Source organism: Anser cygnoides, chromosome 5, assembly GCF_040182565.1.
Source record: "Anser cygnoides isolate HZ-2024a breed goose chromosome 5, Taihu_goose_T2T_genome, whole genome shotgun sequence".
NCBI classification, from domain to species: Eukaryota; Metazoa; Chordata; class Aves; order Anseriformes; family Anatidae; genus Anser; species Anser cygnoides.
The window spans coordinates 35131427-35157767 of NC_089877.1; the positions used below are offsets into that span (position 1 = coordinate 35131427).

The window sequence follows — 26341 nt, forward strand, 5'->3', positions numbered from 1 at the left end:
AGAGGTTTTCTTTGAACTACCAGAGAGAAAAAACTTGCTTATTTCTCGCTCAGGTACTGCATTAAGCAAATCATTTGGCCTAAGTCAGCAAAAGAGAGGAGGTGGTCACAAATACCATGAAATAATTTGTACTAGCAACCTAAATATAAGAGGACTGTGGTCCAATATCAAGGCCCTGCATTATCTGTCTTATACAAAACCACAGAAATTTTATGTGGTCTAGTGCCTGAACTGAAGACTGCTGCATTCATGCGATATGTCAGCAGGGCTGTGGGCTGGCAGATTTGATTACAGGCTTAGACATCGATATCTGCAGGAAAGGGCCCTGAGCAGGGACAAAGCTGTCCTGTGGGCTGGGAAGAAAGACATTCACTCCTTTATCAACCATAAAAATTAGCCAGCTCATCAGAATAACAGTACGCTAACTTCAACTTTTCAATTAGCTCCTATTTTAACGGGTTCAAACCATTTTGCCTGGGGTTTCTCATTAGCTGCTATTTTTAATCTGTGAAGCTAAATGGGAAAATAAGCATGTCAAGGAACAAGAACAACTGAGAAGTGCATTTTGTACGGCACCAGTCCTGGAATTAGATCCTCGTGGCTAAAACATCGCTGAATGAGTCCTGTCCATCTCAGCTGAGCTCTGGGCAGAGATGAACCATCAGAAAGAAGCCTTTTTACTTAAAGAACTCACTGCACACACCTATATAATTACATATATATATATATATATACATACAAAATATATATAAACCATGACATTATTCAGCATAGGTTCTCTGATGTAAGTTGAGCTGAAGCCCTGATGCAGAGCATGCTAACACATGCAGAAATCCCCACACTGGCTGCAGCAGATGAAGATGAGGGTGTCGGGGCTGTCTCAAACACAAAGCTTGTTCTTCTTGTCTGGGCACAGGTTCCTATCTCACACTATTGTTCGCATTGTTCACAAGTAAGATAATTATGAAATGAGCAGAACAAGATGGCCTCTCCAGCTGTCTCTGTCCAAAACAACTCCTGCTATCTCTTTCCATTTCCACTGTGAAATGGAGAGATTCTAGGGGAATTTCAATTTTTCCAACTCCTACATATCTGCATTAAAAAAAAAAAAAAAAGCACTGCTAAAAATACAAAAGCACTACGCAGACAGGCACTGTGGTATTTTGTGCTTCTCCAAGTCCAACAGAGAGAATTAATGTTTTCCCGTTCACCTCCCAAGAATTCTGCTGAGTGCAGTTTTAAAAAGCACCAATTATTGACAGTCACAGCATGTGTTGGCAAACAATTGCCGGTCCCAGGATGCAATGGAAAAGAAACGCTAGTCATTTCCTCTGAATTACCAAAGGAACGGTAAAGCGTTGCAGACAAGGAGTGTTGCAGACAAGGATCTGATGCTGTCAGACCTGCCTCAGGTGCTGGCTTGGCAGTAAAACTATCCAAGCCAGAAAGGGAATCTTGCTTTCTCATCTTTCTGATGTCAATTCTGGGACCACAGATGGGGGACACGGTGGTCCATGTAATTGCTTGGATATGTGGAAAAACAGTAAAAGTCAGCGTCTGGCCCTACCCTAAGTGAAAGCCTGAGACAGGAAAATGCTGCTTGGGGTCATCCCACCGCAGGTCAGGTCTTTGTATTTTGTCAGCAGGTGCAAGAGGATTTTATTTAATCACTTATCATACCAATGATAATAATCATTTATCCTACCAACGGAGGAAATGGAAGATAATTCTGCATGGCTTCTTGTTACAAAGCAAAAAGGACAGCTCCCCCACCCCCAATCAATGTTTCCTCAATGAAATAAAGGACGAAAGAGAAATGCCATCGCAGGGAGGAATGGAAAGCTCCATCATGGGGAAAGGGACAAACCCCACATGCACCGGGATGAAAAAGACATCTCTGCTCAGCTACACCACCAAGGAAAAAGTCACTTACTTGAGCAAATGCTGGGCTACTGACGGGTGAGCAGTGAGCCGGCCGCTGTACATCTCCGAGGAAGCCCACTGCATGATGGCCTCGTGCATCCGGTACTGCACCGTCAGCATCTTCACGATCTTCTCCCCGTACCTCTCAATAAGACGCTCCATCAAACTGAGTGAAAGGCCGCTGGCAGCAGCCCTGCATGGGAAAAGCAAGTCAGAAGTGGAGTCTAGGTGTCTGTGTGAATCTAACCCTGTTTGCACTAAAGAATCAATAAGCATCTTCTTGATATGGACACAGCCATGACAGTGATGCAGCTGGAACTGAACACAGTGCCCATCAGTGCTGAAAGTGTGAGGCAGCAATGCTATCAGAGTACCGTGGATACATGTTCTGGACCCTGCTGAGCACCCTCCTGTGTCTCTGCCCCTTGCTGGGATGGTTTTACCTCCCTCGCTTTCCTCGTGTGTTCCACTTGGGTGCCAGTGGGGAGTGGAGAGGGAGCAGGAGAAGGCTGCAGCATCCCCAGCGTGGGGTCCCCAGCAGGGTGAAGCCCTCAGGGACAGAATTTCACAGATACCAGATCGGTCTGAACGTGTCGGGATGGAGAGATGCCTGCTTCCCTTTCCCACAGGGCAAAGTCTGCTGGCATTGCCACCATAATGCGAGAGACACAAATGGTTTAGGAGCCATCCCCGCCTGGAGCAGCCAGTTCTCACACCCAGATCCGCTCTGTGTGGTTGGAGTAAGAGGGGTCAGGATGCCCAGTGTGGGTAAACAACTCCAGAACAAAATACTCTTAACCTGTAAGCTCATCTCGTCAACATCCTCGCGCTCCTCAGACAAGCTCTGGGTACCACGTCGGTCAGCCTAACGCTGTACTCACGTTACCCCTAGCTCAGCAGTGGCACCAGGATCACCTAATGCATTATTACTACAGCTTGACCCTACAAGCATCTTAAAACATTTGGTGTCAGCACAGCCAGATCTTACTGGTGTTTTATCGAGACACTTGACATGCAAGCGTTCTCATTACCCCTCAGCTGCTCACCCCAGACCGAGGTTTTTAACATTTGCTTTACGACCCATCAAGAAAACCAACACTCCCTCACTTATGGCAAAGTTCCCGGCGACACAAATTAATAAACCTGCTAATGAAGTAAGCCTTTCAGGAGCCTAATTGCTTTCTCTTCGCCGTACAGAAAGGGTTTGCCAGTGCTGTCTGAGGAAGGAGGAGAGGAATCGCGGTGCGAGAATTACGCGTTTTGAGCATTTTGAGTCTCGTCCGAGACTCATGGTTCACGGCGAGGGTTTCTGCTTGCTCCCAGAACACACAGAACAAGCACAGCAATGATGAAATGATGACAGGGAACAGCTCGGGAAAATTGTTTCTGTCGAGGCCGGGGGGCACAGCACGCATCCAATTACTGCTGCGGGGAAGCGCGGCATCAATACACAGCCCCACGGCGAGCACCTTGTTTGCTGCGCCGGCCAGCTCTGTCATGTTAACGGCGAGCTTGGTAAATATATCAAGAGACGACAAATTCATTAAAACTGCAGAAGGGAAAATCGAGGGTAGATTTTTCCGAGGAGAGAAGTCGAGTCTCGTTAGCCCTCCTCCTTGCTAGATTGTAGAATGCAGCACACAGGGAAAAAAAAATAATAAAAAAAGGATCATAAGCTGCGAACGGTCACAGCTGCAGGATTTCGGAGACAGCGCTGCTTTTTCAAAGACTGTTTTAACATAATGAGCATTGAACAGCATACACAGCCACGGAGGCTGGGAGGAGGGCTGGCAGGGGTGCAGTAAGGATATTCGGGGTTACGTGACAGCGGCTTCCAGCCGTGTTGTGTTCTGCTGCTGACCATGGCCCCTGCTGAGGCTGGCTGTGAAGCCTTTACAGCTTCCCAGCCCCTGTGCTGCTCCTGAAACACAGCAATTTAGGAAGCAGTGTGGCTCTCCTGCTGTCCCCCGGCCCTGCCATCAAGGAAAGGCACCGGCACAGAGCTGCGAGCTGCCTTCCCTTCCTGCTGAGTTATGTCCTGTCTCTGCCTGCTGGACGTACCTCGTAGGTCACTTGGATCCCATGTTTTTTGCTGGATGGATGCTGGACCTGTGTTGTGGCCTTGTGTCCAGCCTACATGCTGATGGGACTCCCTGCAGAGACCCCAGACTTCGTTCATCCCGTGCTGGTATCTCCCCAGGTATCTCCCCTTTGCTTTTGTCCTTTACTCTCCTCCCCTGGCTCACAAGTTCTTGCAGGTCTAAAGCTGACTCTTCTGCAGAACCAGCAGGAAAAAAAAAGCAGTGGTTTTAACAACAAACATTCTGAAGGGTTTCTTCTAATGATATACAATAATGCATGGGGGAGGGATTAAATCTCACAGCAAGCCCTGGAAATAGCACTCTTCTATACACTAACAGCACAGGTTTCACCGCAGGGATCTACATGAGGTTATATGTTGAATTAATAATGAGGATATTAAACTGCTCACGAATATTTCACCTGTTAATAAGTTTCCTATTATTTACAGCTCAGTTAATTCCTGCAACGGTTGATCCCTATGCCAACAAAATAACGCAGCACAGAGCAAAAGCTTTTAAGTGTTGGTTGTTTAAGGTATGAAACTGGGATAGGAGGTTGGAGAGACAGAACCACATTCCTGATACTCAGAAAACATCTGCTTTAAAATACATAAAGTAAAGATAGAAACACCAAGATTACCCAAACAAGCCCACAGAAGCCACTGTGTGCTGTTAACCTGGTTTTGCCCTGGTTCACATGCAGGAAAAGGCTGCACTTGGCTTGAATACGCCTTCCTGTGGCTACCAGGATGGATCCCAAAGAGGGAGGATGAGGCCCTGCTGCTGTGTGCTGCTCTTTACAGGTAAGGCTAACAGTGACAGCTGCAGCCAAGTGGAACCAAGTAGTTCAAAGGCTCTTGTGCCCACTATGGTGTGAAATACCCTTTATGGGCTGGGCGTGAGGAGCCTGCCACGTCGATGTAACGAATGATCTCTATTGGGGGAGTAAATGGGAAGTGTTTCCCATGGGGGGATGGAGCTGTACCTTCAGTCACATTACATCATTCCTTATTCACCCTCTGGATAGCTGGTCTCCTCTGTAAGACACTCTGATTCCCATTGTGTATCACCAAGTTCAGACAGCAAAGTCTGGAGAAGGATAAATAACAGGATTTTATTGTGTTTGCCTACCTCAAGAGCTCTAGGATGTCAGAAACAGGCCGAGGCTGCTGTGGACATGCAGAGTATTAGCTGTCCTCTGGTTTGTGCCCTGAGATTTTCTATCCTGGTATAGATTTAAGAGGTTTCACAAACAGAAGTAAAGTAGTAGTAGTAGTAAGTGAGGCTGTCCAGAACTCCCCTTTTCTCTGGATATTGTGGATTTATTTATTTTTTAATCCTTACAAATATGAGGGAGGAGGATAGCTTGTTATTTCCAGCAGCAGAGGCTAGCAAAGAAAACCTAGGCCTGACATTTGCTCTTCCGTGAGAAATTGAAAGCAAATCCATTTTGACCTTGATGTGCAATTCAGCAAAGTTATTCTGGAGGTCTAGCACAGGGGTTTTGGATGGTGGAGGCATCCAGGCCGACTGCTAACAAACAAGAAAGCAAAATATTCCTGGGCTTGTCTAAGACACTAGCTGAGAACAAGAGGTCTGATAAGTATCTGCAGGTGTCCGAAGAGAGTAAAAACAAATAAATAAGTCAAAGCCCTGATATGGAAACAAATTAACTAGGATGTCAGAAAAGGAAGGAATGAGGACTAAAATGAAAACAAGGAAAACAAATGTTCCTGCCAGACAGCAGAAAGTGTCTGGAAATTGAGAAGCGCCCTGGGACCAGGCCAAAAACCAGTGTGAGGCCTGAAGCTGATGTCAGTGAGCTTTGAGGAAGGCTGCTGAGAGGGGGACAGGCAGGGACGGGTATTTGCTATTGCTGGGAGCCCTTTCAGAGGAAACACATCCAACATGGACAAGATCTAGGTATAAGGTTGGTAAGGTGTGAGTGGGGGAGACAAGACAACCCAACAGGAGCAAAATGTCTTCTGCTCTGCATCCTGAGCTACCTCAAAAAGCACGAAAGAAGTGCATCCCGCAGACCCCCCCCACCGAAAATCCCTTTTCCTCAAATGGAAAAAAAAATAATTGAATAAATGCTGAACGTGTGGAAGAAAAAGCAGGTAACAAAAAAGTAGTTACACGAGACAGGGTCCAGCTCCCTGCGCTGAGCACAAGCTGGGGGACAGCCTGCTCATCTGCTCGTGCTTGCAGTATGGCATGTAGAAAGTATAAAAGCCCTCCTGTTTCACAGAGGCTTCCCACTTGGCCAGGACTGACTTCACACCCGGTAGTAACAGATGATCCTTCTGTCAGCCCAGATTCATCCCGGCTAACTTTAGACCCTGCACTGAGGCCCCGAAAATAGGAGTCCACCCACTGCAGGTCTGCTGTCATCAATGGAGGAGAAGAGGAAGGTAGGTGGAAGGATTTGAGTCCTCGGCATGAATCATCCCTGGAAATAGCTTATCTATTTCCATTAACCAAAGAGGGAGCTGGCGGATGATTGGGCTCCTTAATTAATCCTTGGAAAAACCCAACAGCATGGAGGTAGAACGGAGCCGCCTTCGCGCTGCGTCTCGCAGCCTGCAGGGGCCACAGCTGGGAAAAGCACAAAGCAATGCTCTCCAGCCTCTGCTTTATTCGAGTGGGGAAGGGGCTGTGCTGCAAAGAGGAGAGCTGTGATCCTCACCCTGGTCAATAAAGCAAATGCTTTCACTCAGGCAGCAATAAAAAACAAGGCTGGAGTTCAGATGTATATAGGAAAAGAGCTACTCATTTTTAAAGGCGTTTATTTGAAAAGTAATTGGATTTCTCAAAGTAAGTTGTTCTAATTGATCAAGATTTGTTAGCTTTTGCATTTCATGAGGAGGGCTATTGAGCCAAATTCTGTCAGCTGCTCCAGCTGGACCTCGCTGTACATCCTCTCCATCACAGGCTTGTTGGGGGTTTTCAGGACACAACAACAGAGGCTGAAAGAAAAACTCCTTTCATTGAGCACTACACAGCTTTGCTTTCCACCAGCATGACATGTGCCACCCCAGTTTTCCATTTATTTATTTATTTATTTATTTTCCACAGGACAAATACTCTATACCACACTATTTAAACCCTCTGCAGATTCAGTCCGTCTAAGAACCCTCTGCTCTACAGAGACTGCAGAGATGAAGGATGTGATGGTACCCTGGGTAGAAAAGAGGCAAATTTTGCTGTTTCCAAGCAGTGGCAAGGTCTAGAATGAAGACTGCAGATCAGTGCCTGCCTGAGGAGCACCCACTCTGATTTCTGTATGGAAGCCGATACCTACAAGTGTACCCATCTGCAATTAAGATCTATGGAAATGCTACCAGGGGCTCCCACTGAGATGAAAGGTAAAGCCATAAATAGCTCAGAAAGCTTTATGTTCCAGTTGAAATTCATTTTCCACTTGTTTTTCTACATTCTCAGTCTTTCCAGTCGATCATCTGATCAATGATCAAAGCTTTAAAATGCTCAATTTTAAATCATTTTATTTAACAAGATTCCAGCTGTTAGCAGTGAGGGGAAGGACAGGAAAGATGGGCACACAGACAAATGCCAGGCTGGGGCTCAAGAGATCTTGCTCAGGCCTTGAAGCCATCACAGATTTCCTGTATGAAGTGGGGAAAATAATTCTTCTTGTCCCTTTAAACTATTTCTTCATACCATAACACGGACTGTCTTTCATTATATACCCTGCCTAATACAGTGGAATATTAGCTGGAGTCCTCCAACACTTAAACTAACGTACTAAAACGTAATTAATACAGAAAGCTGTACAAGCAGCTTAATTCAGAAAGATGTGTTTCCTCTGGCTCCCTCCTGTGCAGCTTCTCTTGTGGCCACTATTCTGGTTGAATTCATATGATGGCTTTTCCCAGAGCATAGGCATAAACTCAGGTTTCAGCTTTGTTACCTACTTTTACGGAGCTGAAGATCTCCAGGACTTCCACACCTTGATGGATTTCCTTCACATTAGCTGAAGGATTTCAGGAGTTATTTGGGAAACTGAGAGAAGACTGGCTTGCACTGCCAGCAGCGTTGCAGCAGCTTTGCCTTTTAACCTAAGAGCAGAGAGGCTTGCCTGGAGAGCAGCAGCATTTACAAGCCCAGCCTGTATTTCTTCCGTGTAAGCTGAAGTCAGCTTGGCTTTTTGCACTTTATCTTCCAAAACTCAGCTGTTTACGAGGCTGAGCAGGGGATCGGTGTCGTGTCTGAGCAGCACCTGGGTCATGGACGTGCTGATGCCCTGCGCAATAATGTTTTCTGCATAGCAAGTTTTTCAGATCATAATTCATTGGTAAGTAAGGCTGAAATACAGAACTGCTAACGCTATTGATTCAGACACACGGTCTCTCTGTCCTATTTTATTTTAAATCTATTTAACTTAGGAAGGGCACAGAGCGACACAGTGTCTAAACATCGTTAAGGTCCAAAAGGGATTACTCCACGAGATGGGAGCTGACCTAACAACTGGCTTCCCTGCATCGTTGTTAACCCTGCCAAGGTTGAAAAGCCAGAAGATCTGACTTCTGCCAGCACCCCCTCTTAATTTTACAAATACCAGTTCTTTGTGCAGCTGGGATTTAAAAATACAGAAGGAAAACAAAACCATTAAGCTCTTTTTAAAGAACAACATTGGGAACAGCAAGGTTCAACAGCTTGGTCCAAGTCGCAACCGTAGGATCTAAGGGGCAAAACAGTTTCTGATGGAGAAAGAGGACATTAAGCTCCCTTGTGAATACAGGAGAGATGCAAACTAGTGGCAGCTTTCCACTGCACTGTCAAATGAACTCAAAATTGAGTTAGAGAAAAGTGCAGCAGATCTGCAGCAGATGGGTCCTACCAAACACAAGAGCTCCCTGCTGTCAGCTCCATGAAGCAGCACCAGCAAAGGCTCCTGACATCAGCCATCGTGAGTGAGAGGGCAGAAGAAAGCAGCTGGGCAGGTGGTATAATGTTTTCTGAGCTCTTCTGAAAAAAAATATGCTTTGTTTCAAAGAGCAGGCAAAACTGACATCAGCTGAGTGTTAGAGACACTCAGCCATAGTAGAAGGATTGGTATTTCTACTACATTTTGCCATACCCTTGGGGAAGTAAGTCTGTAGGCTCTGTTCCTGGGGCTGGGCAACCCTGTCTGCTTCACTAGCACATGGCAATTCCAATAGCTGTTGCTTTGGGACCGCAGCAAGTGTTTGGTGAGTGTTTTCATCCAACTGAAGCTTCTGATCTTATAAATAAGCATTACTGTGGCAGGAGCACTGGGCCCAAAACAAGTGAACACAGCACTTAAAAACAACAACCAAAAAAACCAACACCCAGCCCTCCAGAAAAACAACAAAAAGCCAACAACAAAAAACCCTCTGAAATTAGAAGGACCAAACTGTAAATTTCTTCTTCTTAGTAAATAGAAACTTACTCCAAGCACTACCTTGTACATCACACAGGGAGCTCTTCTCTACTGGGCATGGTTTTGTTATCTGATTCCAAAAGAAACCAAATCCATCCTACAGCAAGCAGTCAAGGATCTACCATGACCTAAGCTTGCTCTAGCCTGCATCTAGCCCCTGACTATTAACCTCTTTTCAAGACGAGGTTAAGAACAACTCAGCTCACTCAGCACAGATTGCAGCCTCCCTCCAGTTCCCCAGCCTTGGCCAGCCATTTGGCTGCTGCATGGAGGGAAGGCTGCTTGTTCCCAGCTTACAGATGGGGAAAACCTGGGCGCAGGGAGACAGCCTGCAAAGCCACAGTAAATAAACACCAAGCCAAGAAGGTGAGGGGGGTTCCAGACAGGCATTTTTGCGCAGTTCACCAACCTAGATAACTCTGCTAGACCGTGTAGGAGTGTGCTTCTCACCTGCAAAGATATGCAAAACAATGAGCGTTTGTGCATCAGGTAGAAACCAGGCCTTTGTCTCCAGGTTGATGCAGCTCCTTATCATTATTTGCACCATCTCTCAGGCACCTGCTGAGCTGCTGCTTCCCTTGGATGTTTCATTTCTCTTGTTCAAAATTCAAGTGAGGTTATAGATATGTATCTGGCTAATTAGTTTTTGGAAGCAGGAGAAAGTTTATGAAGTCAGACTTATTTCTCTACTTGTGCACAAAGCCAGTTCAGTAATTCCAGATCTAGAGCTAGATAAACATGCCTGCATTTATATTTTAAACTACCAGAAAGCTCCCAAGTACTGTTCAGAGTATCCCCCTCAAAGCACAGGCAATTTGCAGTAGCCACGGGTCTTTTCCACAAACTACTTGTTCTTAATGTGCATGTTGTACATATTGCAGTTTTATAATCACTGTGGTGTGTGTGATAATGCGTTGCAGCATCTCAGTGGGCCAACTCCCACATTAATATGTTAAATGAATAAATGCAGAACCATAGAGGCAGAATTTAATAAAGGAAAGAGAAGACTTGGATTAATCTGAGCAGGAGCCTACATTCACTCTACAGAGCCTGTAGTCAGCAAAGAGAAGGTAAACTAGGCCACCCTTCTTGCCAGGTGGAAGAAAACCTCACACAGAAAAACAGATTATTTTTCTTAAAAACAAACATTTTAAAAATCTATGAATTTCTGGCTTTTATTCAACTTCTGTTTGCTGACCATTTTACTAACTTCAATGGCTGACATGCAGTATTTTAAACTCTTTTTTGAACAACTTTTCCAACCAGTCTGAAAGTTTCAGTGCAAAACAGAGAAAACCACGAATTCAAACACAGTGCTCATAAACAAGCAGAATCAAAAAAAAATATCTCTGCTAATGACACATCTCTCAGGAAAAACATCTATTAAAGTATACACAATTTTGAGTAATCCAGTATTAGCGCGTAGCACAGTACTCCTTCTCACTAAAGGAAAAAACAAAAGCAAATAATGCAAGCTCAACACATTTAATTCTTCGGAGCTGGGGGACATTTCAGATGGCTGATGGAAGGATGCAGATAAGCATGCTGAAAGCACCATCAGTTTCCCTAGCGGTACCAGTCAGGACAGTATCCTCTCATCTCATGCTCTTTATCTCAAAAGCACCTGCCCCTTGTGCAAATGCCCTCATTGCATTCATCCTCCCTGTCTGCCTTGCTTTTTGCACGGAGGATCCTTTCTGTTGTGGACACACAAGCCTCAATTGCATGCAGAACATGGGCAAACTGCAACCTCAGAGAAGGCAGGCAATCTAGCTGCTGGATCACGCCCCTGATGCAGCTCAGAAGCCCTATGCAGAACGGGGACAGCAGTGTTTCAAAGGCTCGCATGTCCCTGTCACTGTGTGACAACTACATTCCCATTACAAACAGCTGGATCTGGCACAGAATTGCCTTCAGTTTCTGAGGTTTCCTTTAGCACCTCTACCAGGGCAACCCACCTATGCTCATGCCTACAAAACTTCATCTGATGTGCAGGCTCCCATAAGCCATGTCTCTGCTCCTGCACATCCGAGAGCCTCGTGGGCAAGGTGCACGCGCCTTGGAGAACTCACAAAAGCTCCTGAGTGAGGCCAAAGGCTGCCTGTCAAATTGCTCTCCCTGTCTGCAACCTCAAAACCTTTACAAGCCCTTGAGCGGTTGCCCAGCAGGCAGTTATCAGCACAAAAGGAGGCTCTCCAGCGCCATGCTGACTACAAATGCTGTGCTATTACGTGAGTCAGCAGCAGGTAACACAACTGTCATGTCCTTGTGCCATAAGAAAGCCTGCTCAGATGGAGGTGCATTAAACTTTAAGCAGTGGCTCTGGGTAAAACAGGTCTGATGTAATTCTGGCCATGTGACCAAGCCCAGCCCATAGAGGACACTGCTGAATAATCACATTAATGAAATGTTTTGAAACTCGAGGTGTCCAGAAGCACAAACAGGAGAACCTGTGGCCGCAAACTGCTCCTTACTTGTGAGAGATGATGGTGGGGGGAAGCTGCTTGTGATCCCCAGCCAGGACGCACTTGGGAGCTTTCAGCAGAGGTATCCAGCAGCTGGCTTCCACGGCTTGTGCACACTCATCTATCACCACAAGATCAAAGTGATCTTCAGGAAGCAGCTTCAGCGGACCATCCGAGGAAGCACCTAATGAAAGGACAAGGTGCACGGCTTAGCAGGGAAGCGCAGAAGAGCAAGCAACACATTTTTAAAACAAAGCCTACATGCTTTATTTGTGATTGAGGGAGGGAGGTAGAATGATGTTTCTCTGCAGAGATTTAGAGATTCAGCTCTGCAGTCGATGACAAATAAATATACATTTACATGTATGTGTCAGAGTTGTTTTTGCCAATTTCTGTTTGTCCTTTTTTGCCCTGGCATCTGGGGCCAGAAGCTTCCAAAGCATCTTTGAAAACAGCAGTGAAACACAGCTGATAAACAGAACAATATGCTCCAATACTTCACCAGAGCAAAAGTAAAGCAAAAGCACTAATGAACACCCACTTTCCTTCTGCCCTCAAATGCAAACAAAAGTTCTCACCAACCAAAATTGGAAGGATGACAGACTTGAGATTGCTTAATATACTGAGGGATACCCCACGGGGGAAAGATCAGTTGAGACCCAGATTCCTCAACCCTGCTGACACTGGCTATGCTCCCCTGTCCTTCTTCATGAGAACAGGAGAAGGGAAACACAAGAGACTGTAGTCAGACAGCCAGAGCTGTTTTTTACATCAAACATTCATTTGTATTGTCGAACAAATAACCCTCACCCGGGTCCTGCTATAATCCACACATGAAACGACATTGATCCGTGCATCAATCAGAACAATGAATTTCCCAGGCATCAAAATACCACTGCAATTCATAAGAAAAAGAAGATGCAAAAGGAGGAAAGAACGATGAAGAAGCCAGGGTGCCAGACAAGGAGATTTTAGTCACAGCATTCAGAGAAATGTTTTTCAAAAGCTCCTGTGCTATTGCAATGTAGCACTGAAAGCAACTGATTAGGAATGATTTTGCTTTGAGACTGCAAACCTTGCTGCCTCTACAGCTCTGCATCAAATCTGATGTTACAGTTCGTCAACTGAGATGCTGTGTTTTCCTTAAAAAAATAAAATAAAATCCAGCCTATATAAGTCCACTCTGGTAACAAGGGGCATACAGTTGGAACTTGACTTTTGCAGTTTTACCATGCTGCAGGTGGAAGGAAAAGAAAAATAACCAGAAAGGTTCTGTCTAAAACGGTCCCTACGTGGCATGCAGCTGTGCAGATGGTTTCCTTCCCCTCCAGTGTTGCAGCTCAACTTATCGAACTCCCATTAACTAAAGGTCACTGCTGTCCCTCTGTGTTGCCATGATTAAATTCCCCCTCTGCTGAACCTAGCAACAGAGCAGTTTGGCTTGCATAAATAATTCCCATCAAACTAGATGGTTTGAGACAAATACCAAGATTACTTAACTGAGGAAACGAAAGTTCAAACCCTTTGTTTTTCACTGCCTTTCACTGAAACAGAATTGCATAGACCTCCAAACAGGCTAGCAAGCCCCAGGAGATAATCAAATCTGATCATCGCAATGCCTAGCTCAAAATACCAGTTTTATTAAAAAAAAAAGAAATCTTCCCCCATTTTTTCATACAAAGCTACAAGAAGTGAGAGACAAATTCCTAGCAAATAATTACTGGAAGGAATTTTATTCCATTTTACCTTCATGTTAGTAACTTGCGAATGCCCCATGAGGTTCTTTTTTTTGACCTAAAATTACTGATGTTTTCCTTCAGCAAGTAATCTCTGAGCAACCAAATCTGAAGATTATAAGTGGGCTCTGGAGTATTACACATCTGATCTAGAAAAGCACTTTAGCATGTGCTAAATTTAAACACTACTGTTTCCCTTTGATTGCAAGGGATTTTGTAGATGTGCCTACATGTGCTGCCTGACCAACACCTGTAACAGTTCCCTAAATCCCACGTGGTTTATTCCACTCGGGTGATTTACAAAGCTAACCAAACACACAGACTGAGACCGGGCTACGGAAACATGTGTTGTATTTCATCAGCCATGGAAATTATCCAAGCAGGAAAGCAACTCCATGTGACTTATGAAATCAATTAGCAGACTGCACACTTCCAATAGCGCCTGTTTACTCACTAGAAGCTGTGCTCCTACTCAGAACTGAAAAAGATGGGCCACACTGGCTCCCACCAGAGGCTCTTCTAGGTTACATACTCTAGATCCACAAGGTGGTCTACACCTTCTCTTCACTGCAGAGTGGAACAACGTGCCAGGGTGTAAGCAGTGAGGATCCCACTGGGGAGGGGTTTGACAGCATGCAGAAAACTTGACAGAATTCCCAGAAGCAGGAAATCTAAGCCTCCCTCCTATCCTGGCAGGATGCAGCATTGCATGGCACGTGGTTTACATCAGTCTTGCCAAGTGAGGCAAAATATTGCAAAGAGGATCTTGCACCTGTGTTTGTAGCAAGGACAACACTGGCACGAGTAAGGGCTGCAGTCATGGCAGTTTCTTCTCGTTGCTTCAGCTCCTTTTTCAGTGCCTTAATCTCAGTGAGAAAATGGCTCCGTTCTCCCTTGTCTTGGGCCTTTCTGCTTTTTGCCTGTAAAATAAAAAACGCAGATAGACCAACCAGCGTTATGTTCAGCTTCTCAGATAACCAAAGCAGTCAAATTCAACACGGCTCCTCTATGTACACCATGGTCCACTGGCTTATCAGAATCTGCTCCATAAAACTTTGGTTTCTCTTCCTTCTCCCTGCCAGCAAGCCCGTTCTGCAATCAGCACTGCCTGAAACATAACGAGGATGTCTGTCTGTGCAAAAGATGAACTGCATCAATACAACCCCAGGCTCGGTGCGTGAAGCAGCAAAATGAGAATATCACTCACTGCCTATCCGACCATCTGGGAGCATCAGCACTAGCACCATCACTCACGGTCCAGACAGCGATTTCCCAAACTTAGCTGGTCCACACTTAAAAACCTCTTAAAAACGTCCTTAATTACGAGCATAAAGGATTGTTAAAGAGAACTCCCTGACCTTAAACCCGCTGTTCAGCCCTCCTGCTCTGCCCTGTACTTTCCCTGTGCCCCAAAGATCAGCAGGGAGAAGGTCAAATGCTTTGGTCCAGCCAACAGCCAACTCCGTGCATAAGCAGAAGCACCTTAGCACATGGAGGGGTGTAATATGTAGTGGTGTTTAGGCTTACAGGGAAGAGTTCTGTGCCTTTACTGGGTGAGGAACATCACAAACACTCTCCCAGTCTGTCTGCTCCTTTGCTCAGGAGCGAGAAGGGACTCTTGGGCTCCAAGTGGCCTCGAAGCAGAAGGGCTCCCCGAGTTGGCTGCGCCATGGCCAGCCACAGCAGCAGCTCTGCATTTTTAAAGAGGCGTCTCTGAGTTGTTGTAAATGATTCACAGCAATATCTAGACAGGCTCGTGGCTTTTTTTAGCAATGCCTATTAAATATATCTAAAACATCAAACCATCACCACTGGTTGCTGGCACTTCCCCAGCTGCAGGCCGGCAGCTACAAGACAACAGACAAGCTATCACTTGCTGCAGGTCACCTTGAAAAGGCTGCCCGTGCTCTCAAGCTCAAATTTGGACTGTTTCCTTGGAGCGAAGGCTGATGACATGAGAAACCTGAAAAGGCTACAAACATGGGCTTTCAAAAGCAGCCAAGCCAATAAGAGTTGATGGTTCCTATAACCATCTTCTGCATGGATGGATTGTCTGGGGTGTAAGACCATACCACAGCTCACACCACAGCATTTCCCCTAGGAAAGACGTTCACTTGTGTCTCTCTCATCTCCCCAGCCACCTGTTTTTGTTAAGCTTCTAGGTATTTAATATCTGCAAGGCCTCTATATGTCTGTCAAACGTAGTCAAATAGGTGGACGGGTTCAGAAGTTACAGGGGAGGTATCACACAGGAGGGATCATCCTTTCCGGAGCTAAAAGGAAAGATGATCTTTTCCTTGGCCTAAAAGGAGAGAGTGGGTGCCGTTACTGGTACTCGTTTAGTTGAAGGAACAAAACAGACTAGTGTCAACTTCCTCTCCGCCTGAAACACAGGAAAATTAGAGAGCAAAATTGCTGGTGCCAGTACTCCAAGTTTCATGTCTGTTTTGCAAAAAAGATCTAGTTAGTGAATTAACAATAGCGACTGGCTGATGAAATTAAGACCCAAACATCTGGCTGAATGTCAAATCTGAAAGCAGCTGAGGGAGCAGGGAGCCCAGCCCAGCAGTAACACTGCAGTCAGTCAGCCCCAAGGATATTGCTTGGCACATTGAGCCCACTCACTCCTCGTTAGGGCTTCATGGGTGCCAGCAGGCTCTAGTTACCCTAATCTGCCTTGTTTGGGCCCCCACCCATGTGTCCTTCACCCCTGGGTCTGGGAACTGCATTTAAGGCCAGAGCTTGCTCCCTCATCCTTCTATGAACCTTACAGGGGGGTTTGCACTGAACTCAGTTGGGTTTTGCTTTCTTCCTGGGCTAGCTACAGACTTGTTTCACTGTTTGTCTGGTGATATGGATAGATGGCTAACTTTTTTTTTTGATGTTCCTGGACCTGTCTGCCTTTTTTGCTCAGTTGCTGTGGGACTGCACCTTTGCTGGTGCAAACAAGATCTAGAAGATGATGTCCTGGAAAGCTCCCAGCCTAAACAGGTGTGTGTGTGTTGGGGGGGGGGGGGGGGGGGGGGGGGGGGGAACAAAATTGGGTAGAAAAATGCGTGCAAAGAACGTGGATTTTTCATCTACTAGTCCTTCCACGGTTGAAGGCAGTGGTAAAGAAATGAGGAGACAGAAGAGTCAAAACAGAAGTGAACAAAGGAAGAAATAATTAAATAGGCAATTAGGGGACACTGAGAGGGAGAAACTGAGGCAGGATTAGGGGGAGAGAGGCCAGGACCTCAGAGGTGAGCTCTCTGCAGTCCAGAGAGAGAAAGGGAAGTAATAGGAGTTGGACTCAATGAACCTTATGGGTCCCTTCCAACCTGGGATATTCTGTAATAATAAGTCAGGTGTATATTTTGTGAAAGACCTGGTCATAGGCATCTCAAAACACTGCTATGCAAGCTGAATTGCAGCAGTATGTTAGATATTGTTTTTTCTCTGGTGTTATGAAGTGGAACAAGCTTTGGTGGCCAGTCCTTGTCTCTTATCCCCATGTACCCTTTCCTCTAGGGAGGAAGCAGATGGAGATCTTAGTACTAAAGACTCTGCTTTCTTCCATTTTCTCCCACCTTTCCCAGGTGAAATCTCCTCATGCCTTTCAAAGTGCTCTTTCCAAGGAGAGGACAGGGCAAAAAAAATCTTCCATTAGTGAGAAAGATGCAAAATAAATTAAGTAAAAAAGACTTGGTGTGCAGCTGTGATTACAACTAGGTCCTACATCTGGGGGAAAAAAATGAAGCTGCTGCCACAGAAGTAGCTGCAGACTGATGTTCATGGAGCTGAACGCCATGTTCAGCCTGCATCATTCAAAAAAGTAAAGTGTGGTGCCCTACCAAAGGGCATGGCAGTATACTTGGGCAAGTATGATGCAATGTGCAGGGGTATGAAGATGTTTTCCTTTGTCTTCTACTGAGACACAGGAAATTTTGCCTAGGCGCTGGACACATTTGCAGAATGGCTTTTGGACAATGCAGTCACCAGAAGGGGGAGAAAAAAGTTCTAATTATCATCAAAATCTATTATCTCAAGTAGAAGAGCTACTCAGTAAATTAATTTTAAAAAATTACGTTGTGAAAGAAGAAATTAAGGACGCATTTTTATGGTGTACTCTGCTTTCCACTTGAGGTGGCTGAGAGTGGGAGGGAGTGTTAGGACAGCCAGATATCTCATTAGGAACTGAATTAGTGATGTGAATGTTTCCCTTCCCCTCTGGTGAAGAGGACTGCATGAACAATGCCAGACAGAAAATCTGGAGAGCAGGGCCACTGCAACATCTCCCCCCTGCACAGTAGTAATGACTATGATTTTGCATCTTCAGAGAGGAATTTGTCTAGGAGGGGTTTTGCCCTCAGCTGCCTCTACAGCAGATGGAGATGAGCACTGCTGGCAAGTGAACTTGGATCAGGTATACCCTGGTACAGAGGCTGTCTCTGTAAGATGCTGCTTCAGGCTGGAAGCTTCCCCCACTTCTGATGACCAGGCTTGCACCCCAATTCCTTTCCTTCAAGGCCAAGTTAAATGATGCCCAGTCAGAGGGATGAATGCAGGCTATGTACACCTCCAGCTCTCATTGTGAGACCTCTCCACTATGCTTTTTTTAACCTTTCCCCTCTCCTAAAGTGACCTTCTGTTGATTCCTCCATGTGATTCAGAGCTAGTCACTGAGACTTGCTTCCAGCCACTCTTCATGGGGCAACCCAGAGCACCTGCCTAAAGTCATTGTTTTCCTTGGAAGATGATGGATACCCTTAAGTATCCAAGAAGTGGTGGAGTTACTCACTCCTCACTTACAAAGTAACTTGGCTAACAAATTGGGTGCTGCTAATATGGAGAGCTGGCGTTCAGGTTACCCATGTGGGGCCTGTTGCAGGGACACGTACGAAGGCCTGGTCGATGTCCTTCCTGATATCTGCCACAATCTGAGCGCTGTCGCTGTGGGCCAAGACCGCATCCAAGGAATGCCGCTGGATGGGCTCCAGCAGGCGAGCAGGGTGCCCAAGCCGTAGGATGTGGGCTTTGTAGCCAGCCAGCCTTTCCACCAGGTTATCCACTGCGATGTTGGAAGGGGCACAGCACAGGACCTGTGAAGGGAGAAAGCCAGTGCTTTGTTATTGCTGAATGTGAGACTGCCAAGGCCAGCAAAGCACTGGAGCAACAGGGTCTGAGCAACAGGAGGGTGCTCAGCAGAGCAGAGAGGAGGATATCAGCTATTAGGAATAAACCACTGATATCTCCATAGCCTCCAGACACCAAAGGAAACTCATTCTCTTCTTGCTTTCAAGCACCAGGGCAGGGTTTTCTATAATTAGCAAACCTGAGCTCTGAAGCTTCTATTTGCACCTCATTTCAGCTGGTAGAGTAAACTGCCCAGCCTATGCAAGTCAAGGCAGGCTCTACAGTGTAACACAGCTGCTACTGGATCTGTTCCAGCTGCCACAAACCCCAGTGACTTTGCAAAATAAATCAGCATGCTTGCTGCCACTACAGTCCTGTCACTGATTACTCACTTTCAGGCCTTGCTGTACAGCTTGCAAGATGATCTCTACTATTGTTGTGGTCTTCCCTGTGCCAGGTGGTCCATGGACGATGGCAAGCTCCCTCTGTGCCAGTGAGAAGGACACAGCCTCCCTCTGTGATGTGTCCAGCAAGTCATTGTAAAACTTTAAAGGCTCTGGGGAGACAGCAAGAGATTCTTAGCCTTAACTTGGGTGCTTGCTGAGAAACAAATCCATGAATATAAACCAGATGCTCTCAGTGGCTGGGCTAAATCTATTAGATAACTTGATTGGGGAGTGGGGTATGCTGTTTCCCACCTAGGTGGCTGAAAGACCACAAACTGGTAAAAGTAAGGATTTTTGTACTTCTAGCAGGTTACCCGTGCTGCATCAGTCTCTTTCCCACACCTGGTAATGTTTCCAAAGGAGCAAGCATTCAGGTGTGAATACAGCTAGTCTATATATAGACCCTTTACAGCGTTTAAAGAGGCATCTGCTTGCCATAATACAAAATGTTTAGGACAGGGAGGGTGCTTTGGGGATATTTTGGAGGTAAGCCAGCATATTTAGTAAGCATTCAGTGAAAAGAGGGAAGAAAATCGCAGAATGGCTCAGGCTGGAAGGGACCTTAAAGATCATTCAGTTCTAATCCCCCTGCCATGGGCAGGGATGCCACCCACCAGATCAGGTTGTCCAGGGCCTCATCCAACCTGGTTCTGAACACCTCCAGGGATGGGGCATCCACAGCTTCCCTGGGCAGCCTGTGCCAGTGCCTCACCACCCTCTGAGTGCAGAATTTCCTCATAACCTCTAATACAAATCTCTTTTAGTTTAAAACCATTCCCCTTTGTCCTATCATCTGTATGAGCAAAATATTCCTCTCCATTTTTTTATAAGCTCCCTTTAAGTATTTAAAAGCTGCAATGGGGTCACTCCGGAGCCCTCTCTTCTCCAGGCTGAAGATCCCCAGCTCTCTCAGCCTTTCTCCATAGGAGAGGTGCTCCAGCCCCCTGAGCATCTTTGTGGCCAGAGCAGAGGGGGACAATCCCCTCCCTGCCCTGCTGCCACCCCTCTGGTGATGCAGCCCAGGATGCAGGTGGCTGCCTGGGCTGCAGGCACGCACTGCTGGGTCCTGCCGAGCTTTTTGTCCACCAGAACCCCCAGGGCCTTCTCTGCAGGGCTGCTCTCAGTGAGGTCTTCTCCCAGCCTGTGCTCCTGCCTGGGATTGCCCCGACCCAGGTGCAGCACCTTGCACTTGGACTTGCTGAACCTTGTTAGGCTCACAGGGGCCCGCTTCTCAAGCTGATCTTGCAAGGGAATTGCTCTTCTTCTGGTTAACAAACCCAACAAACAGCTAGTGAATAAGCAGCAGAAAAGAAGTACGTGGTCTGTGGGGAAGCCAAGACACAAAGACGTTTTTTCCTAGGCAGGAAAAAGATACAAGCAGCCCATATAAACGATGAAAACCGTTAGTTTGGATTTTAATGATCAGAAAGGAGAAAAGAGTGTTTAAATTGCATTATAAGAGGATTGGTTTCACTGCAGAAGGTAGAATTCTCACAAGCCATTCTTTACCTCCCAGATTTATCTAATTTAAACCCATTATTTATTCTCATCCCACTTAATCCTGCTGCTAATCTCCTCGTTCATTATGGAAGTTAATTACAGCAGAGATGACTCATCTGAGGTTTACCGAAAATAATGTTCCCACGAAAGCTTATATAAGACAAATCTCTGGGCATCATTCCCTGCAGGGCATCATCTGTTTTATCTCTACCTTTGCACTAAGGTAGGGATGCATAAAAGTTTCCTCTGGCTTCAGACAAGTGAACTTACGTGCAACTCCCAGGCAACCTCTGGCACTGACTTTTGAAGCAGCACAAGCAAGTGAGGCACCCAGGTTAAACAAAGAGCACAGTTAGGTTAAAAAGGCTTGGTGGGGAAGTATTGGTGATTTTTCCTACTAGCCTGCCTCTTGCTTTGTTTATTTTTGAGTTAGTATGGCGGTGACTAAGAACAGCAAGCTTCCATGGGCCAAGGAAAAAGAAAGAATAGCTTAAAAACTGAAAGCTACTTCCCACAACAAGGAACAAGTGAGGATGGAAGAGCCATTGATATTTCTTTGCTGAAAGAATGAGATCAGAAACAGTCTTCCCCACACATGCACACCCTCTTCCCTTTTAATCACACGCTGCCAAGAGTTGCTGTGGGGGCAGGCTGGGAAATGTGCCTCTTTTCTGGGCTGGACACATTAGCAAGGTTTGAGGAGGAGGACAGAGCCTCTTAAGAGGCTCCTCTGATTTTCCATCTATAAGCTGGGCTCTGAGAAGGCTCACCTCAAGAAATGCTGTTTATCTACTCCAGCAGGATTGGCCCGAGTACTCTCAAAAGCAATCAGTTTAGGATTTGCACAGATGGTCCCAGAAGAGGGCCATTAACCCAGATGTGGTGCTGTGGCATCAAGTCTGTGTTGATGTCTCCTGCTCTGCCCAAGGCTGTCCATCTCAGCCTCCCCATGTAGTCTCTGGAGAGGATGAAGGGCAATCTGCATCCCTGGCTGGGCTGGGTCTCGCTGGGGGCAAAGTAACCCAGCCCCTGATGCAGAACTTGGTTTAGCTTTACATTGAAAAAATCAACCCTGGCCAGCAAGGTTGGTCCTCCAAAAACTTTTGCAGGAACCAAGACCCTTTTCTGCATGGTACCAGCAGTTCAGGGGGCAGGAGCGGGCTGGAAGGTGATGTTCACGTCCAGGAAAGGGGTCTTTGTTCCCATCTGTGTTGGGTGCATAACTATGAAGGAACAATCTCTCCAGGGAGGAAGAAATCCAGTTTTCCAGAGCTGGAGGGTTCTTGCACTTCAATGTACCTTCCAAGGTATACTCCTCGCCTCCTGTGTGTATGGGTACCAAGAACAAGCCAGATCCCACAATCAGCACCTCTGCAGCCAAACACTGCTAGACAAAACCCAGGTGGGTAATTCAGCCTGAAACAGGGAACTTCCCCTTCTCTCTTCCTTAGGTATTTGGCAGCTGAGTTGTCCACACTGCTTAGTTTTCTTCATAGATTTCAGGGCCCTCTTCCTGACCCCTGTGTTGACAGGAGGTTCACAGCAGAGGGACAAGGAGCATTTAAGGTTTTGCAAGTGACACAGCACAAGCCCAATGCATGGGACAAGGAGCAGAGGAAACTTTGGTATAAATGCCTGGTGCTTCCCCAGACCTTTGTCTGCTGGGTTAACTTTTTTTTTTTACTGCTTGCACCCCTACCTTTAAAATAGGCTTTTTTCTTTCTCAAGTGTCTTTTTAGTGCAATAAGCAGAATTAGATATAAGCAAAGCCTTTTGCACTCCACGTGGCCTGGGAAGCCAGCACTGGCTGACTGTATCTAGACCCAGATTAATATCCCCTCCCTTTTTCTTGACCTGCTCCAGGATTAACAGCTACCAGCTCTCTCCTATCATGATTTGCACTGGGTTAGGCCTGCAACAGGGAATTCTCTGTAAGAAAAGAGGCTGCATGCACCTAGCCTGGCTGGCCCTGTGGCGCACAGCAAGCAGAGAAATGCTGGCCTCTGCTGGCTAGCAAAGCCTCTCTGTACATCCACCACAACGTATGGGTGCAGGAGTCCCTGCATATATACTGTGAGACAGCAGCTGTGAGCAGGGAAGGTTTTCTTATAGGAGGCTTCCAGTGGGAAAGCCCTAAATGCTCCGGGCCACGGGTGCAGGTTAAAGTGGAGGAGAGCCAAGCAAAGTATTTCTCATGGATGGGCTTCTGGATTTTGTTTTCCACCAAGCCTGGTGAACAGAAATCCCGTTCTGTTTGAAGTTTGTCTTTTGGAAAGCCTGTTTTTCCACTTGGTACTTTTCTGGAGGTAACAAGATAAGGGTTGGAAATGCTTTGTGGTGGGGAGCAGTCCCATTCTTAGCTGCAGATCGTGTCTACCCATTGGTTTTACCTTCATATGCTCCTTTGGATGATCCATAGGTAATTCTTCCTGAAGCCTGCCTAGTGTTTTTGTGTTACACCAAGGATATTTATTCCGAGTTGCAGTTTTTAATGTTTTGCAAGGACTTGGACTTCATCATGCTGGGCTCAATCCGTGCACAATCACAGCAGCTCATGAGGACAGATAATAGCAGAGATTGAGGGCCTAACTTCAGCAAATACAATCCTTCTGATTGCACTAGCCATACACTCTCACATAAGGGGCTTGTGAGAGTGCCCTGGCATTCTGTGTTATCTCCAAGAGCGCTGCAGCTTTGCCCTTCAAGCAGAAGAGACAGCTTCTGACATATCCCCACCACTTAGAGCATCAGACAGGGAGCTACCAGCTTTCTGAACTGAACCTGAAGCCCCTAGCTGTCCCTCACAGTCCAGATCTCCAAATATACTCCTGGCTAGATGCTGAAGGGCAACCCAAGCATCTCACAGTAGCAGTGGTGTGAGAGCCATAAGCTGTGAGACTGTTGCCTGTAAAGATCATGGGGTGAAAAGGCTGGTACAAACTAATTTTAGGCTTCTCAGGGTCAAAAGCCTGGCATTTTTTTTCCTGAGTTACCGACAACCATCTTATGCAAGCCTGATCCCAAAACAAACGTGCTCCAGAGCCATTTTCCCAGTGGGAGTCATGCATACACCCATTACTACTGGGAAGGACTCACCCCCCAGGTAGTGAGCAGGATTTTCCACGTATGGTGGGAAATAGCTGCATGCAATTAGCAACTCTGGAAGTCATCAGCAGTTGGGTATAAAGGAATTAATTTGTTTTTTGTCATTATTACCCTTCTCTGCATACTGGTGCTTTTTAAGCAAGCATATATCATGCACTGCTCAGATGCCAGCAGCCACTAACTACTTTAAAAACATGTTTCAATTGGCTTTATCTGACTCCTTGTCCATCTAATCAGTCAGTGCCTGGATTTAGACACCCTCCTGGGATGACACAGGCTTTAATATAGATCCTCCAGGCACAGCATTTGGCAGCACACTCTGCCATAATAAGGCAGCTGTGATCCATTCATGAGTAAATCACAACACAGGAGAGTAAAACAAAAACAACAAACAAGCATCTCAAAGTTATTTACCAGATAGACCACAAAATGCCACCAGGCTAGTGCAACTCTATTTGAGTATGCCCTAAAGAAACCCCATATAACCAACCTTTTCGAAAAAAGTTTGCTTTTCCCCTGCTTTTCCCTCCAGGTTGAGAGACTCAATGTCACTAAACAGCAGAAAGCACCAACAAAGCAGAGGATGGCATTAGGACTCTGCCAAGCTTTGCTGCAGGAATGAACAATGTCAGACCTCTGAGAACCCAGCTAAGAGACCCAAGACTCCTATGCCTGAGAAATTAGTTTTCTAATCTACTCCCCTCCACTATCACACACATCTTAGATATTCGAGGGTATTCTAATTTTTTATCTGAGCATGGAGCTAGGTGCTTATGCTCTCCAGTGACCCTTCTACTTCTTGATCTCCTTGTAATTTGGTTTACACATCGTCAGAGAAGACAGTGACTGTCCCTCTGGGCGCAGACCTTATCTACTCTTCTTTGCCTAGACTAGTGTCAGTTCTAGCTTTTCCTCGGAATGGGTGTTTATATGGTCTTATTCCTACTGCTGGCTTTCTGAGCTTCTGATTGAAGTGGAGTTTAAATTGCATCCCGGAGTGGTGTTAACATAGATCATAGAAGGCTTGGATTGGAAGGGATCTTAAAGATCACCTAATTCCAAACCCCCTGCCAGGGGCACCCACTAGATCAGGTTCCTCAGGGCCCCATCCAAACTGGCATGTATAGACATCCAGTTTTATGAGCTGTAGAGAACTTACTAACTCTGGGACTCCTGATGGGCTTTTTTTAAATCAGATAATGCATGGGATGAGACAGATGCAGTGAAACATTCCTTTAAGAAACCAGACTAAAAGATGTTTGATTATGAAAGGAGGTGCCGTGCCATGCCATGCCATGCCATGGAAGAGAAACAGCCTGAAATGCTGGGAGGTTTTTCTATCCTTCCATGTCAGACCACGCACCTGAGAAATACTTCTTGCCTTTTGCAGATAATCCACACATTGCACTTTTCTATACTATTTGCAGAAACACATCTATATATGAGCTATATGGGACACCTGGGGAACTGCGTGTGCCATCTTATAGGTGTAAGAGAGAGGATTTATCCAGCTAGCTGCTGAGTGCCCTCGCATTGAACTCATTGGAGGCTGGGAGTTGAAGGCACCTTGCAGGACCTATTTGAACTTAAAAGTTATTATTATTTAATGTCTGGCTAGTATCACATCTTCCTAGCTGGCATGAAAGGTGCTATACAGTGAAAATGTAAATAGAAGGCCATTCCACCCTGCCAGAGTGTTTTGCTGTTCTCAGGTGATATGCTGACTTCTCGTATTGCATCTCCTGTCTGACATGACTGAATGTTTCCATCAATCCATATTCTTGGTGCTGGGGAGATGTAAAATTCATCTCTGTGCTTAGTTTGGCACATCTGAGCAATTCAGTGGAAAGGAATTTTTCTTTATTAGAGAGGCAGTTCTGCCACCATGGGGAAAAGACAGAGTTGAAGCTGCTAAGAAAGTTAGTTCATTAAAATTTAATTCTTTTATCTAATATTAAAAACCTGAGTACACCAAAGTCCCCGGGTAGCCAAAAGGCTAAGAGGTTTGACTCAGACTAAGCTCAGTGCTTAGAACTACAGAGGTATGACTCACATTAGCATTAACTCTTCATCTCTGATATATCATATCAGAAACCTAGCCTGAAGGTAATAGAAGTGTGCATGTGAAAAAAGGGAACCACTGTGGACAACTAAATGCAGTAATCAAGGTAACAGGAAAAAAAACTGCAACAGCAAGCACAGAGCACAAGGAGCTGCAGCGGGGAGGAAACTGAGCACAGCCCTGGCCAGCAAGGAGACCAGGGATGGATGGTATAATGCATGATATGCTGCTGAGAGGTGAGCCTGGGCCTCAGGAGAGAGCTGAGATACAGACTGCTTGACAATCCTCTTAGGCAACTTAATCTACCTTCTGCCTTTCTTCCCTGATTTTTGCAGCCCAGATGATATTTCCCTTCTGTCAAGGGATAATATTCATTAACAGATGCCCAGCCTTTATATTCTGCTCATCAGGGGCTTTGGTTTCCTCACAGTTCCTCTTAAAGGGTAATTTCATCTTTAGTTTCCCAAAAACTCAAATCAAGAA

The 26341-nt window shown here is 45.9% G+C and overlaps 1 protein-coding gene across 2 annotated transcripts in view; it reads right to left on the bottom strand.

Moving 5' to 3' along the window:
- Window positions 1-26341, bottom strand: part of IGHMBP2 (immunoglobulin mu DNA binding protein 2) — a 43227-nt gene that overhangs the window by 11003 nt on the left and 5883 nt on the right. For both annotated transcript variants that reach the window (XM_066998739.1, XM_048064946.2), the window contains exons 5-9: window positions 19138-19301; window positions 18511-18711; window positions 14403-14550; window positions 11904-12078; window positions 1934-2116 (exon numbers count right to left, since the gene is read on the bottom strand). In XM_066998739.1, the coding sequence (XP_066854840.1) occupies window positions 1934-2116; window positions 11904-12078; window positions 14403-14550; window positions 18511-18711; window positions 19138-19301 (871 nt within the window). The remainder of the gene's footprint in view (window positions 1-1933; window positions 2117-11903; window positions 12079-14402; window positions 14551-18510; window positions 18712-19137; window positions 19302-26341) is intronic.